Source organism: Molothrus ater, chromosome 3, assembly GCF_012460135.2.
Source record: "Molothrus ater isolate BHLD 08-10-18 breed brown headed cowbird chromosome 3, BPBGC_Mater_1.1, whole genome shotgun sequence".
Taxonomy (NCBI): Eukaryota; Metazoa; Chordata; class Aves; order Passeriformes; family Icteridae; genus Molothrus; species Molothrus ater.
The window spans coordinates 62,727,177-62,741,887 of NC_050480.2; the positions used below are offsets into that span (position 1 = coordinate 62,727,177).

A 14,711-nucleotide genomic window follows, 5' to 3' on the forward strand; every position below is an offset into this window, starting at 1 on the left:
TTGAAATGGTGCCTCATATCTCCTTGGTTTGTCAGTCTGGGTACAGATTTGAATGCTGAGCAGATGGGGGATTGAAAGTTCTCTTATGGCTATTCTGCTTAAATAGTGGCAGCATGCCCTGAGGATATCTTATTCTAAATACAAAAAGCACCACCACTGTTACAAAAAATGCAAAGAAAAAATAGAAATAGTTTCAAGTATTTTACCAGATTAGCTTTTAGATTCAGATTTAGTACCATTAATTACGCCACATATTAGCCCAGTGGCTACCAGTCACAGCCACAGATGAAGATTCAGCTGGTCTAAAGTTTACATTGATAATAAAGCTCCCTAGCCAAAACCCCTACAGTCTAAATACAGGTGATGATAGGCAGATAGGGATACCTGGGAAAAAACTAGGAAACAATAAAACAGCATCAGTCAGCAGGAGTAACTGTAGCAAAAATGACAGTGTTTAGTTATTAGTTATCATTTGGAAGATATAACTTCCAAACAAAAATTGACTGCTAAACAGTTGTGTTTTTTACTGTTAATATGTTGCTACTGTTAGCATTGCTATTTATTTTGTCACACTGCCTCCATCAGAGTTTGAAAAATACCTTGCCATCTTACCTGTTGTGAGCTGAGGAGCAGACCAGTCCCCTCATAGCTACAGAAGTTACATTTTCATTTAACAGGGGGAAAGTTTCTAGCACTTGTGCACATGAAAGCCTAGTTTTGAAAGCAAACCTGTGGACTCCTCTTTGCCCTGCTGTAAACTGTCTGATGCAACAGCAAAACCAGCAGTAAATGAGTGCAGGGGATTTCCATGTTCACTGAGGATGGTGTGAGCTGACTGGGTCACTGTGACACCCACAGAACTAGGTACCATTTCATTTTTCTAATGCACTTTTTAGGGAAAAACCTGATATAATTAATACGAGAAAGGTTTCAAACACATAGCATAAAAACCGACTGATATTCCTGGGCAATGTGTGTCCAGGTGCCAGGAAGAATACACAACACCATGCATGACAACAGATCCCTTGAAGCTGAGAGCTGAAGTTAATTGCACTATTAATTGAAAAAAACTTCACCAGCTGGACACATTAGGAGAAAGGGAGTCTTCAAATGCACATAGACACTTACAAGCCAAATGTACTTAAGAATCAACAATCTGGAAGATAAGAGGGAAGGATGATCCCTCCCTGAGTGCTATCCAGCTTCCTGGCAGGAATGCCACTGGCCCACATTTTCCCCATAGAACAGACAGGGTGGAGAGTTAGTCTGGGTCACACTGAAAAGCTGCTGGGCTACTGAGTGCATTATCTTTCACCTTTCCTTTTTTGTTTGTTTGTTTTAAATACATGTCTTATTGGGTTGTTCAGATGGCAGGACATCTGGTACAGTTTTCAGGCCCTGCTTTAATTTAATGATTTAACATCTAGTACACAGGCTTGTTTTACCACAGAAATTTTTTGCCTCCCACACTTTTCTTTCTAATTGGAGCTATGTAAATCATAGGCTGACAGTGCTATATAAATCATCTCTAGTATGTCTGCTATTCATTTAAATAACAAATTGGAACTTTTTTTTTTTAATTGTTACATCCTGGCCATAATAATTTGCACATATATGATAAAAGTGGGGGTTTGCTGTGCTCTATTAACTTAGTTTATGAAGCACAAAAGAGCCTAACCAGACAGGCTTCAATAAGTAATCTCCTATTGATGCTGTAAGAGGAACACTGGGTTATGTACTGCAATATCTCAAGTCAGTTAAGGCATAAGCCTGAGACATATTGCATAGCAGCCAGGCATAAGTTCCACAGGGCTCCCCAGGTTCAGCCACTGAGCATCAGATAATGGAAGGCCCTAAATTAATTAGAAAAGAAAGTGACCTAGCTCCATTCCCAGACGTGTCACTGACTTGTCATGTGCCTTGGAGCAAGCCACTCCCCGCAGCTGGGCTTCAGCTCTCTCTGCTTTGTCTGAGTGGTCTGTGTGAAAACAAATCCCTCGCTCAGGAGGAGAGGCGTGCCATGAGCATGCAGGGCTCAAAAGCAGTAGGCACCCAACTGCAAACACGTCCATTAAGTACTCTAGTGTACCCCAGCCACTTCGGTGTCATAGCATAAATAATATTAATCATACAGATAGGACTTCATGAAAAAAACCACAAAAAATTCATTGCTGTGTCAGCTGAGCCCATGTACTTTAAATATCAGCATATTCAACATCAAGAAGAAAATAAACCTATTCTTTCTACATGGCATTTATTATTTTAAATGCTACTTTATCTCTGCACTTGAATTCTTGGTATTCTTTTGACTAGGATCAAGTCAAGTAATATGACAAGAGTCCCCCAAAGCTTTAGGATTTTTCCATTAATAAGAAACAACAGTATACAGTAGGTCACGCTACCTTTAACATGGGAACTTCTTCATCATAGACATACAACTTAATAAAAGTCCTAAACATGCATTTCTTTGCTAATTCTTCCTTCAGGGATTTTTAACAGCTTGTGGAGTCGTTTTTAAAATTAAAAGTTGACCTGGTCCTTTTGTGGGAAACAAGGAAGGAAACATACTCACTGAGCCCTTAGCCTCATCATCACTGCTCTTCACTCAGCTTTTATGCTTCATCTGCTAGATAAGCAAAGCAGAAAAAGGACACTGGCCCCAGCTCTGCATACATTCATCCACCCTTTCTAGTCGCTACCCTGGCTGTGGGCAGTGCCAGACAGCTTTCTCCTAGTCCCAAGACTCGATGTCATGGGTTAGCAAGGGACAGGAAACTTCTCCCATAGACAGTGTGGGTGTGGCTGACGTGTCTGAAGGAGACGAAAGTCAAGGTGGGCCAGCATCCCTCTGGACAGAGACCTGTCCAAAGGTGTAACACCATCCAGGGCAGGGAGCTGTGGGAATGCTCCCTGTGATGACAATCCACACAATCTGCAAGAAGACAGCTAAACAAACACCTGAAGGGCAAACAAAAAATGCCTCTCCCCCAGATTTTGTCCCTTCTATCCACACTGACAGTTAGCCTGAGCCCCCCCCCCAGAGTTTCAAAGTAGCTGAGCTGAGGATACCTGCACTGAGCACTCAGCACTATGTTGATGGCAATAAGGATGGCAACTTACAAGATTCTAAGTTTTCTCACTAAAAAAGTGAGAAATCAGATCTTTAACCTCTACTCTGGTTGGGAGCCGAAGAAAACAGTGCAGTGCTCACAGAAGCAGGTTTTAAGAGTTTAAATGTTCTGAAATTCAAGCCATTTTGTGGATATAATTTTAGACTGCAGGAGAAACTGAGCATGACACCCCCACAATGTATTTAGAATACACAAATAGTGTGACATAATATCAAGCCAATTGCTAAAAAGGGCCCTCATGTGAGACAGCTCTTGGGTCACCCCACTAAATCATCTTCAGGTTAGAGCCCAAAAAAAAGATCAGAAAGTGTTCTAGAGACCAGTCTCCAATTTGTTGTCAAAGCTTTGTGTACTCGGATTATTATGCAGAGAATTGACATTGGGAGCAGCAAGAGTGGAAAAAGAAGTGGTTACAGAAACTTCCATCCTGGCATTTCTAGGTGGCTCAGGAAGAGCTTTCTTCAGCTGAGGAAAAGGATTCAGAGTCTCAGCTTCCTGCACAGGCAAACTTTTCAGCTTAAAAGCCATACTCCTGTTCTACACACAGCATCTCCCACTTTTTCCCATGGCGCCTGAGCAGCTCTGTGTGTGCTGAAACAGGAAGACCAGCCGAGAGTGCAAGCAGCCTTTGTCTGGGGGATAAGCACATCATCTACGTGCCAGCTCACTTCGGCTGAGGGGAGGCAGAAGGGTGTAAACCTCCTAGCAGACAGTTGAGAAGAACACTCCAGCAGTGTCTACCTGCCTCCCAAAATTCACACACCAAAGGATGAGCTGCTTGAAAGGGCCCTAAGCCACAAATCGTGTTTCTCCTTTATTCTCTCCCTCTGCCTTCCAGGCTGCTGCCCAGCCCCCTGTGGGCAGCACCGGTTGTGTCCCTGCTGCCCACCCTCTCTCCCTCTGTGCTGGCACCGCTTTCCCAAGCATTGCCCGGGGAGAGAAGGGGTTGATGTGGGCGAGTGGCTCTGCTTTTACCTGCTCTGGTCCCAGTTGGCAGCAAAAAGGACGAGGATCTTCCTGCCGTAGTGGTCCAGGTTGGCCAGTCCGCCGGGGAAACCATCCTTCAGCGCTTGCTTGATGCCCGGGTCTGTGGCCTTGAAGCTCTTAAACATGTCCAGGTTCTGCTGGCGATATTCAAAGTATTGGGCCAGGAGGCGAAACGCCTCGAAGTGCTGAAACTTCCTGGCCCGCAGAAACCGCAGGATGAAGGCATCGTCGGTGCGGAGGAAGCCGATGTCCGGCCGGGTGATGACCATGTCCCGCACCTCCTGGATGTCCTGGTGCAAGGTGTCGGGGTTCTCGTTCAGCTCCAGCCGGGCTTTCTCCAGAGTCTCCGGGGAGAGACCTGCCTGCAAATGAGTCATGGCGCTGCCCTCCTCCTCCTCCCCGGCTCTGCTGCCTGCGCTCCTCAGCCTCCCGGCCGCTTGCCTCCCGGAGGCGGGGTACCCCGGCACGGCCGGCCGCCGCTCCCCCGCCGCGCCGGGCCTCGCCCCGCCGCTCCCCGGCCCCGCCGCCGCGGCCAGTCCGTCCGCCGAGCTGCGAGCGGCTCCCAGGCAGCCGGGTCCCGGGGGGGGCTGGCAGCGACACTGCCCCCGGGCTGCTGGCGGAGGCGCGTTATCTCTCTGACATAGCGCCCTCCCCGCCGCGGGGTCCAACGCGCCGCATCATCCCCGCAGCCGGTCCGCGGAGGCGCCGAAACCCGCCGGGAGCGGGGCTGCGAGCTGCCGGCTGCTGCTCAGCGCCCGCCCCCGCCGGTGCCGCTGCCGGTGCGGATCTCGGGCAGGGCGGCAGCGAGGAGCCCAGTCGCTAGGCAGGGCGAGCGGCCCCCGAGGATGCTCCCCTGGCCCGGGGCTGGCAGGGGAGATGCCCTCCCCGGAGCAGCACCATTTACGTAAGATCAGCGCTCACCCCGCTTCAGAAGCGTCTCCCTGGATTTGAGGGAGGGTTGGGAAGGAAAAAAAAAAAAAAACCAAAAAAGCTCCACCACGACCAAACTGAAAGAAGCCAGCGAGGAAGAGGAAAGCCGATCCGCAGGTACTTCGCCGGTACTGCTGCCGAAGCGCGCCTCCCGCTCGCCGGCGCGGAGCCCGGAGAGCCGAACGGAGCCTCGGCCTGGAGGATGCTCGTGCCCCCCTCCCGCGCCTCCTCCGCTCCCCGCCCCGCTCGCAGACGGCACCAGCCGGCGCGGGGCTGCCCGCTGCGCGGCCCCGCCTTGTGCGCGCCCCCGCTCGGGCCCGCACCCGCTCCCGCTCGGGCGCGCTCCCGCCGCGCTGCGCCCCCGGCCGCGGAGGCAGCGCGGGGCTGGCGCTCCGCCGCTCCCCGCACCGCTCCCTGCTCCGCTCCGCCGCTCCCCGCTCCGCTCCCCGCACCGCGCAGCGCAGCCCGCGGGGCGCGGCGGTCCCGGCGGCGGAGCCGGACGCGCCTGCAGCGCCGGGGCTGCGCGGAAGAAGATGGTGGTGATGGTGGTGGCCCGGTGCGGGGCGGTGGCCGGGGGGATGCGGGGCCAGTGGGGCCACGCGTGCGCCCCCACGGAGCGTCCCGCGGGAGTCGGACCAAGCGTCCGGTGTCGAGGTCGTGACAACAGCGAGCTATTATTGTTCATCAAACGGTGGTTTTCTGAGCAATCCTCTCTTGTGATCGAATTTCCTAACGTAAAGCACCGTGATCTCAAAAATCTGGGACTAAAAAAAGCAGCCTCTTTTGTGGCCTCGTGTTGGAGGCGGCATGTCTTTAGTTGCTTTATAGTGCGAAGGGCAAAAATATCTTACTTCTGTGTGCAGAATATTTCCCTGAGGAAAGATGTCTTTTTTCATGCAGGAAAGTTTGATGCTGCAATCTCTTTTGGGGAAAAGTTTCCACTGAAAAGCATTTGACCTTTGTCTGTAGGACTGGACCTTCCCGATGCAAATGTGCCTGTGAAAATCAACCTTACACAAAAGACATGGCAAACATGGGAAAGCCTGCAACATGTACCTCCTCCTCCTCCTCCTCCTTCCTATGGGAAGGGCAGCTCTTTGGTACTGCATTGGGCTCCTTTCCCAAGGTGACAAAGCCAGAGCACACAGGCTGAATTACTGAAAAGGCACTGAGGCCGCTGCTCCATTCAGAGGGTATACATGGAGAATGCACCAGAACAAAGTGTAGGATGGGTTCTCAGACAAATAGCGAGGCTCACAGAAACATTTCAGTGATAGCTTGAGTGGGCTGCAGGCCAGTACCAGGTGCCTGGCAGCAGGAGGGAGCCCTCTGCAGTGAGGAAGGTCCGAGCAGTGAGCAAAGCTTCAGTAGCAAAATTGGCATTCTTTTGGAGGCTAAAGAGAGTTTTTTGGGGTTTACTGGATTTTGTAGGAGTTCCTGCGCTGGGATCAGACTTCCCATGTCCTAGTTTAGGGAGAAACTTTTGGAAGGACCAGTCTAATAATGCCCAGTCATTGTGCCCCAGCTCTGTTCAATCTGAATTTCATTATGTGATTTGAGATGTCTCACAAGAGAGAAAGATATGCTATCTATCTAAGGACTGAATCACTCTCTAAAAATGCTTATTTCTCTTTGTCTGATAAAATGACTTTAAATTACCCCCCTTTTGTAGATGTGATTCATCTGGGTTGATACCTTTTTCTTAGAGCAGTTATTGCTCCTGAAATAGTTTGTGCACTTTTTTTATTATTTTCTATTCTGAAATCTTCATTTCCCTTTGCTCTTACTATCTTCCCCTACATTACCTCCTCAGAGAGCCTTTCAGAATAGCAGTTCCCATCACCCCTGTGGAACAAACTGCCAGACTTTTCCTGCTATCATTTTCCATTTCTGATGCTTCTCCTCTGCCTTTTCCATTGCAACTAAGCTAATAAAAGAGTAGGTCATGTGACGAGTGCCATAAATTCACTCGGTGCGAGGCAAGCCGCAGGCATCCAGTGTCTGGCAAAATCAAGACCACAATGTATCCTGTCTGTGACCTTGTAGTGGGTTCACGCTGGCTGAATGCCAGACACCCACCAAAGCCACTTCTCCCTCCCCCCCACAGCTGGACAGGGAAGAGAAAATATAACAAAGGGTTCATGAGATGAGATAAGGACCAGGAGAGATCACTCATCAAATACTGTCATGGGCAAAACAGGCTTGAATTAGAGATATTAATTGAATTTGTTGTTAAGAAAATCAGAGCAGGATAATGAGAAGCAAAGACCTTCTCTGCACTCTTCCCCCCTTCTCTCCTCCTCCCCCAGTGCCACAGGGAAAAACGGAATGGGGATTATGGTCAGTTCATCACACATTGTTATTTCCACTGCTTAGGGAAAGGAGTCCTTTCCTTGCACCAGTATGGGCTGCCTCCCACAGCAGACAGTTCTCCATGAATTTCTCCAATGGGAGCCCATCCCACAGGCAACAGTCCTCCTCAAACTGCAGTAACATGAGTTGCTCTTCCACAGGGTGCAGTCCTTCCAGGACAGGCTGTTCCACTGTGGGTCCCCCATGGGATCACAAGTCCTACCAGAAACCTCTCCAGCATGGGCACCTCTCTCCGTGGATCTGCAGGTCCCTACCAGGAGCCTGCTCCAGCACAGGTCTCCCATGGGGTCACAGCCTCCTCTCAGGCATCCACCTGCTCCAGCATGGATCTCCTCCATGGGCTGCAGGTGGATTTCTGCATCGCTCCATGGGCTGCAGGGGCACAGCCTGACTCACCATGGTCTGCACTGTGGGCTGCAGAGAAATCCCAGCTCTGGTGCCTGGAGCACCTCCTGCCCCTCCTTCTGCACTGACCTTGGTGTCTGCAGGGCTGTTCCTCCCACATATTCTCACTCTGCTCTTCTCTGGCCTCAGTTACAACTGTGCAGTGACTTTTTTGCCTCCTGTAAAATCTGTTATCCCAGACGTGTCACCAACATTTCTGATGGGCCCAGCCTTGGCTGGCAGCATGTCCATCCTGGATCTGGCTGGCATTGGCTCTGCTGGACATGGAGGAAGCTTCTGGCAGCTTCTCACAGAAGCCATCCCTGTAGCTCCCCTGCTACCAAAACCTGGCTGTACAAACCCAATTCAGAATTCTATAAGCCAATCCTTAATCTGCTTTAGTTTTGTTTTGCAAATGAATACATAACACATATATTAGATTTTCTCCTTTACTCCAGAGCATACATGCACTGAATAGACAAAAGAAGAAAGCTAGCCAAAATTAAAAAGTTAAAAATTTTGACAGGAAAGGCTATTTCTAAAGGTTCTTAATTTAAAATACAAACAAACAAACAAACAACAACAAAAAAGGATAATTTATCTGGAAACTTTCATTATTGTTCCATTTTTTGGTTTTCCCCATTTTGACCATATTTAAGGCAATCTTACCATTTTTAAAATTTAAAAACGTCCAAGAAAACACAGGAAAATGTATGAAGCAAGAGAATAAAGAAATATTGAAGCCAAATGAATTAAATTAATCAAAAACTCTCCATTTTCTATACACTTACTTTTTAAAGACAGATTCAGTCTCCATAAAAATTGATTTAATCATGTAACAATTTGTAAATTTTACTCTGCTGTTTTAAAATAAGATTCGCTGAACTTGAACAGCATTTCAAGAAAATAATTTTGGAAATGAATTGTTGAAAGACATATCAAAATACCCTCATGGAGGTGGAAGGAGGTGCTTTAGCCAGCTCTTTCCTGAAGTGAGTAGATTTAGGAGGTGGACACTATGAAAAGCACATGTAGCAAGGCAGCCTGAAGGCAGAGTATGTGAAAGAATAAGATATTGGTCATGTTCTATCTGAGCCACAGACAATAATAATTTTTTTTCAATATTTTGAGATATTGCATGTAAACACGCAAAAGATCTGGTTTAAATATAAGTAACTTGGTAGAAGGAATAAAAAACTCTGTCATCTCAAACCAATTAAATAGGATAATGAAAAAATATGTGCTTTCCAACATGTTACCCCACCTGAATCATAAGGGGAAAAATGGAGCCACCTATGCAATTAGATGCAACCTACTGATGGCAGATTGTAATTTATTTATTGTGCACATGCACTTTTCCCTCTGTAAAACAGTAGGGGTGTCTGACTAAATCCATTATGTAAATCTCAGCATCTTTTCACTTGCACTTAGAAACTATTATTTTTCTTTGAGGCATTTATAGTCACTTTTGCCTGAACTTGATACAATTAAAATTCAAGTGCTCTGCAATTCTACAAGCACTGTAGTTAGGTACCTGATTTGAAATGAAAAACAAATAAGGCACAAAGGTGTTTGTGTAGGTGTTTGATATCAGAGATCTTAACTCACATTCAGAATTAAATTGTTTAAAATCAGCAATAGAGCAGTGTATTCAGGACCAAAAATAGAATGCAGAAATAAAACTTAGAAAAAAAAAATAATGTTGGTGGATAGGAAAATAACTGTATTAAGACCAAGGCTGCTACCACACTTTCTCTGAACTGGTTTAAGATCCTACACAATTCTTGCTGTTGTTTTTGATTTAGAGTAACATTGTCCTCAGCATTCTGCTCTGGGCATTCCTTCAGGACAGTTGTTCACTTAGGATCTAATTTCCAAGACAGTTTGTCCTACATAGCTGTGATATAGCTAAAGAGCTGAGAAATATATTTGAAAGTACATATAACCAGGAATGTATATGCTCACATCCACTCCTCTTCAGCAGCGTTCTGTGGGTACAAGGACATTTGTGTGTCCTTGAATCTTTTGAAAAGTGCTAAATACAACTTTGTCGAAAGCACCTAAACGACACCTAAATCAAAACCAGCTAAATTCAAAGTCTAGGTCCCATTTTCAGAATCAATTTAGAAACTTAATTCAAACATTTTAAGAGCATAAGAACAACTATAGGTGGTCTGAACAAGCATCTTTGTCAGTTCATAGTGTGCCTCCAGAGTGATTTAATGTGGATGCCTCAGGAACAGTACCAGCTAATGTTAGGTTCTGTGACTCCTGAAATATTTAATTCGGTGTGAGTTAATCTTTGAAGTCTTGCTGTGACTTAACAAGTTCCTGTACTACAACCGGGACTTGGGAACTGATTATAAAATCATAGAATGACTTGGGTCAGAAGGAATCTTAAAGATCCTCTAGTTCCAACTCTCATGTCTTGGGCAGGAATGCCACCCACCAGATCAGGTTGGTCAAAGCCCTGTCCAATGGGCCTTGAACACTTCCAGGGATGAGGCATCCATGATATCTCTGAACAACATGTTCCAGTGTCTCATCACCCTCACAGGAGAGAATTTCTTCCTAATCTAAACCCACCCTCTTTCAGTCTAATGCCATTACTCCTTGTTCTATCACTTGTGAAAAGTAATCCTTAACCCCTGTCAAAAGTCCCTCTCCAGCTCTTACAGGCCCACTTTAGGTACTGGAAGGCTGCTATAAGGTCGTCCCAGAACTTTAATGATCTCGTTCATGACCTTGTCTCACTACAAATAACTAATAATTCTTTGCAGTTTTAATGTCAGTGGAAGCCACTTGAAGCTGAGGATGAGCTCAGATCCATTCTGTAACTAGGTGAGTTACAGGAATGCAGCCCTGTCTCGGAGCATGATGGGAGTTCTTTACTTAAGCATATTTGTAGAAAATGTCAGGATGCTTGACCTAGAAAGTCCCATTATATCTGAAACAAAGGAACTTCTAGAACTGAGCTCTGTAGGAAATCTGGCTGCAACTACAGATGCCAACTGGCTGAAAAATTGGCTTCTGAGAACAAACTAGGCATCTGTCTTTTATTCATCATCATAGGTCTCTAACAACATAGGATAAATAGCTTTACAGGAGCCAAGGCATAGCATCAGACCCTAATCAGAGAAATATTTCAGTATGACAAGCCTACTCACAGAATCATAAAAAAAATAAAACTGGAAGGTATTTTAAGAGATTGCCTAGTTTATCTATCCCCCATCCTGATGGATGTTTGTCTGAATGGCATTTAAAACCTCCAGCAACAGACACTCCACAGCTTCTCTAGACAATCTGTCCCAGAGTTTCACTATCCATTCAGTACATTTTTCCCAATGTCGGGCTTATCTATCACTTGCTGCAATTTAGCCCCTTTTTTTTAATCTTATCTACTGTAGACTGACAGAATAATTTTTTCTTTATTTAGAGACTGGTATAAAGTCTAAGGTAAAATCTCCTCCTTTTTTAGTTGCACAGCCTTTGTTCTGGCCTTTAAAACACCTCAGATGTACATTGTGAGGGGATGGTGTCAGGAGGGCATTAACATCCTGGGAATAGCATTTGGATGGGCTTTTGTTCCTATCTACAAGAGGTCATTACTTTATTTATGCAATCCTTACTGCTGGGGCAGATGGACTTCCAGAGGTATAGTTGTAAGTAGCAATAATTAATCTGTGATTTAGAAAATCCGGCATCTCACAAACAGATGATACAACTTTTACTTTATAAAAGTAAAAGTTTCACCTGGCAATATTGCCAACACAAATATCTTAACTGCTGTATTAATTTGGAAAAAAAAAAACTAAAATAAACAAACCAAACTTAGGTAACTGCAGGATTCTATCAAGCAAGTTCAAACATCAATTTAGTGTTAATAAAAAAGGTATCTGGAAATGTAATGAACTTCATTGTTATATTAATAACACATTAACTGGGAGCAAAGCACTTAGACATATTTCACTGCTACAGAAATTTGCATCACAGAGATATGTAGGGAATAAAAGATAATGAATTCATAACTGAGCCAATGCTTCCAGTAAGCTTAGTCAAACGATGAGTTAGGACACTAAACATTCCATAGTTTTGGTACCTAATTAATACAGAATGCTGAAGAATGCTAAGGTTGGAATAAATGTACATTTTATTAAAAATGTATGAATGCAGTCCTGGAACAAAATTATTCATTAAATCATTTTAATGCAGATATGAGAACGACATATAAGCCTGAAAATCTTTCAGTGATGAGCTGTGCCTTGGGTTTCTTGAATTCAATATTCAGACTTGCATACCAAAGTAGAAGGTGATCAGTTTTGTCCTTGAACACATCCCAGCACATGCATCAGATGGATGAGAAGCACAACTTCAGATGAGATGTAGAATGACAAATCTCAGTTCTTTCATTGAACTGGCATCGCCTATGCCAGAATAACTGCAAATTCATGTAATTGAAAAACCAGGTAATGTTTGGTTTGGCTGTGCAAAGTGTGTGTGTTTGTGATTTCCATGTGCCTCACTCAGTTTACAGCTCAGGAAGCTGAGTGCCTTCCAAACTGGTATCAGCTGTTTTCTTCAAATGCTGATGGGAGAAATGCTGTAGCATGGATTCAGTGCTGTGAAGGTACTCAGAAAATTCCTTTGCCAAATCTGGGGACATGTTTTCTTCTGTTATAACTTCAGTATCTCCAGCTTTAAAATCTCCCTTTGAATTTTCTTTTAGAGTAAGTTATAGCTTTCATCTGACTGGAAATGCTACCTTTGTTTCATAAAGAATGGTCTTCTGTTTCTGAAAATCCAGCCTTTGAAAAGTTCTCACTGGGTTTTTACTCTCCCGACTTACTTTTCTGTCTGTCTGTGTGTTTTTTTACCTATTTATCTTGTTTAGAGCTTATTTTCTACCAAACAAGTAAGCATTTCCTATTACATCCTGGCTTCAAGCTCTCATTTCCTGATGTTTCTTTACAGTATTTTTTTAGTGCCTGCTTTGTCCACATGGCCAGGTAACTCTGTAGTGTTCCTCACTGGATGTCTGTTTTGCTTGCTGTGTGACGTGGATCCCTGCTGGCACACACAGCACGACACATTTTATCTCTAGAGGTGGCACTTTGTACCACATCATACTTTTTGGTAATGCACACAGGAATTTTTTTCTCTTTAACATAGCACCTCCTGAAGGATACTTTTCCCATGGTGTATAGTTTCATAAACAGATCCATAGGTACTTCTTGGTACAGTATTATTCCTAGTGTTCTCTGGGCAACCTTAATTCAAGTCATACCCACTGCAATAATGATATATGTGACTCTCCCAGTTGCAAGCTGGATGCAATTTCTGACATTAATCCTACAGTATCACCACACCATTTCTGGCACTGTTTGATCCCCAACATCTAGATGCAATAACAAATCTGTCATTGTTGAATTGGTTACAGCCATTGATCAGATTACTTGGTACAACCTGCAGGTGAGCTCTTGGTAAACATTCACATCACCCTTTCACACACAGCAGCTTTAAACTACCTCCTTTCTGTAGAAGTCGATTATTTTCATCTACTACAACAATACAGTATGGACAGAAACATCCATTCTGATCTTAAAGGTCATAATTTATACCCTTTTGAAGGACTGAGTTTGTGAATTTGGCTTGATTCTGTCAGTTACTTTGAAATATCAGAAACTGCTTGAAAGCAAAGCAATTGAATAAAGCTGAAGTCAGCCTGTTCTGTGGCAGCATTTTCAGCTTGTTCAGCAAAATGTACCTCTACTCCATCACAGCTCAAATACTTCAGTCACAAGATAATGTAACTACCATAAGCTCTCTTTAGTAATATAATTTCATTAGGATTTTCTAGCTTTCTCCTTTCTTTCAAAACTTAGTACATCATCCATATATTTTGTGATTTTCTATTTTGTTTTTAGAAAATATCATGAAGGATGAAGAAGCTTTCTGCCTTTTAAATTTGTCTCTAGCCTTTTTTCCTTTGGTTAAAAAATTCAGGCTGTTTGAGAGCTTCATCTATTTACTAAGTCAAAAAAACAGATTGCACCCAAAAGCCATCGAGTGGCAAAATTGCCTTCTGCTGTAACTTGTCTCAAAATAAATGGAGCCATTGAAAGTCACTAAACCAGAAGGGGAAGAAAGGTGGCCTTGTTTTCTAAACTTACACACATGGAGAGCTTGTTGTCACAGCATCTTACAGACAGTAATGGTAGCAGGCAACAAAATTTCAGTTTTCTTTGAAAACACTGATGGAAACAGGTCAATGCTAACAAAAGTAGACACTTTAGGTTTTGGAAATTAAGTTCATTCTGCTACTGCTGCAAGTGATTTGATTTTAGTACCTTAAAAATGCCACTTAGGATTCAATTCTTTTGCCAAAGCACAGGCATTTAGGGTCTTTTGAGATGGCTTCAGTTAATAGCACATGGTCTCCAGCCCAGCCCTATGCAGGTGCCATCTGTATCTCAGGGAATCTCAGTTGGTGGTGGACACCTGCCCCTTGAAAAGCAAATTAAGGACTATTTAATAGCAGCAATGTAGGTTTGCATGTTTACTTTCAGTTCAGCTTGAACACTTAGCTGTCTTCTGGCTGTCAGACTGTAGAGCTATGGAATGGTAGGAGGGGAAAAGGACACCTACACCTGACCTGTTAATTAATGAGACAAGCAACTACTTTTAGTTTTGCCTAAGTCTAAGGTGCCTTTATCACTGAGAAATTCAAAGAAGGACAAGTAAAGAGCTAGATGGCTGGCAAGCATTTTTAATAAACTCCCAAGATCTTTCCAGGCACTCTTTGATTTCTGCTAGAGGCTAAACAACATTCATAGGTTGCATGGCTCACCTTTTATCTCTGCAGCGATTTTGCCCAGAAGACAGGAGCAAAAAGAGCTGGGGCTGCAC

The 14,711-nt window shown here is 44.4% G+C and overlaps 1 protein-coding gene across 1 annotated transcript in view; it reads right to left on the reverse strand.

The window, feature by feature from the left end:
- CLVS2 (clavesin 2) overlaps positions 1 to 5,261 on the reverse strand; it is a 56,713-nt gene extending 51,452 nt beyond the window's left edge. The window contains exon 1 of the mRNA XM_036381380.2: positions 4,107 to 5,261. Coding sequence (XP_036237273.1) covers positions 4,107 to 4,495 — 389 coding nt within the window. The 5' untranslated portion in view covers positions 4,496 to 5,261. The remainder of the gene's footprint in view (positions 1 to 4,106) is intronic.
- Between the last annotated feature and the right edge of the window lie 9,450 nt (positions 5,262 to 14,711).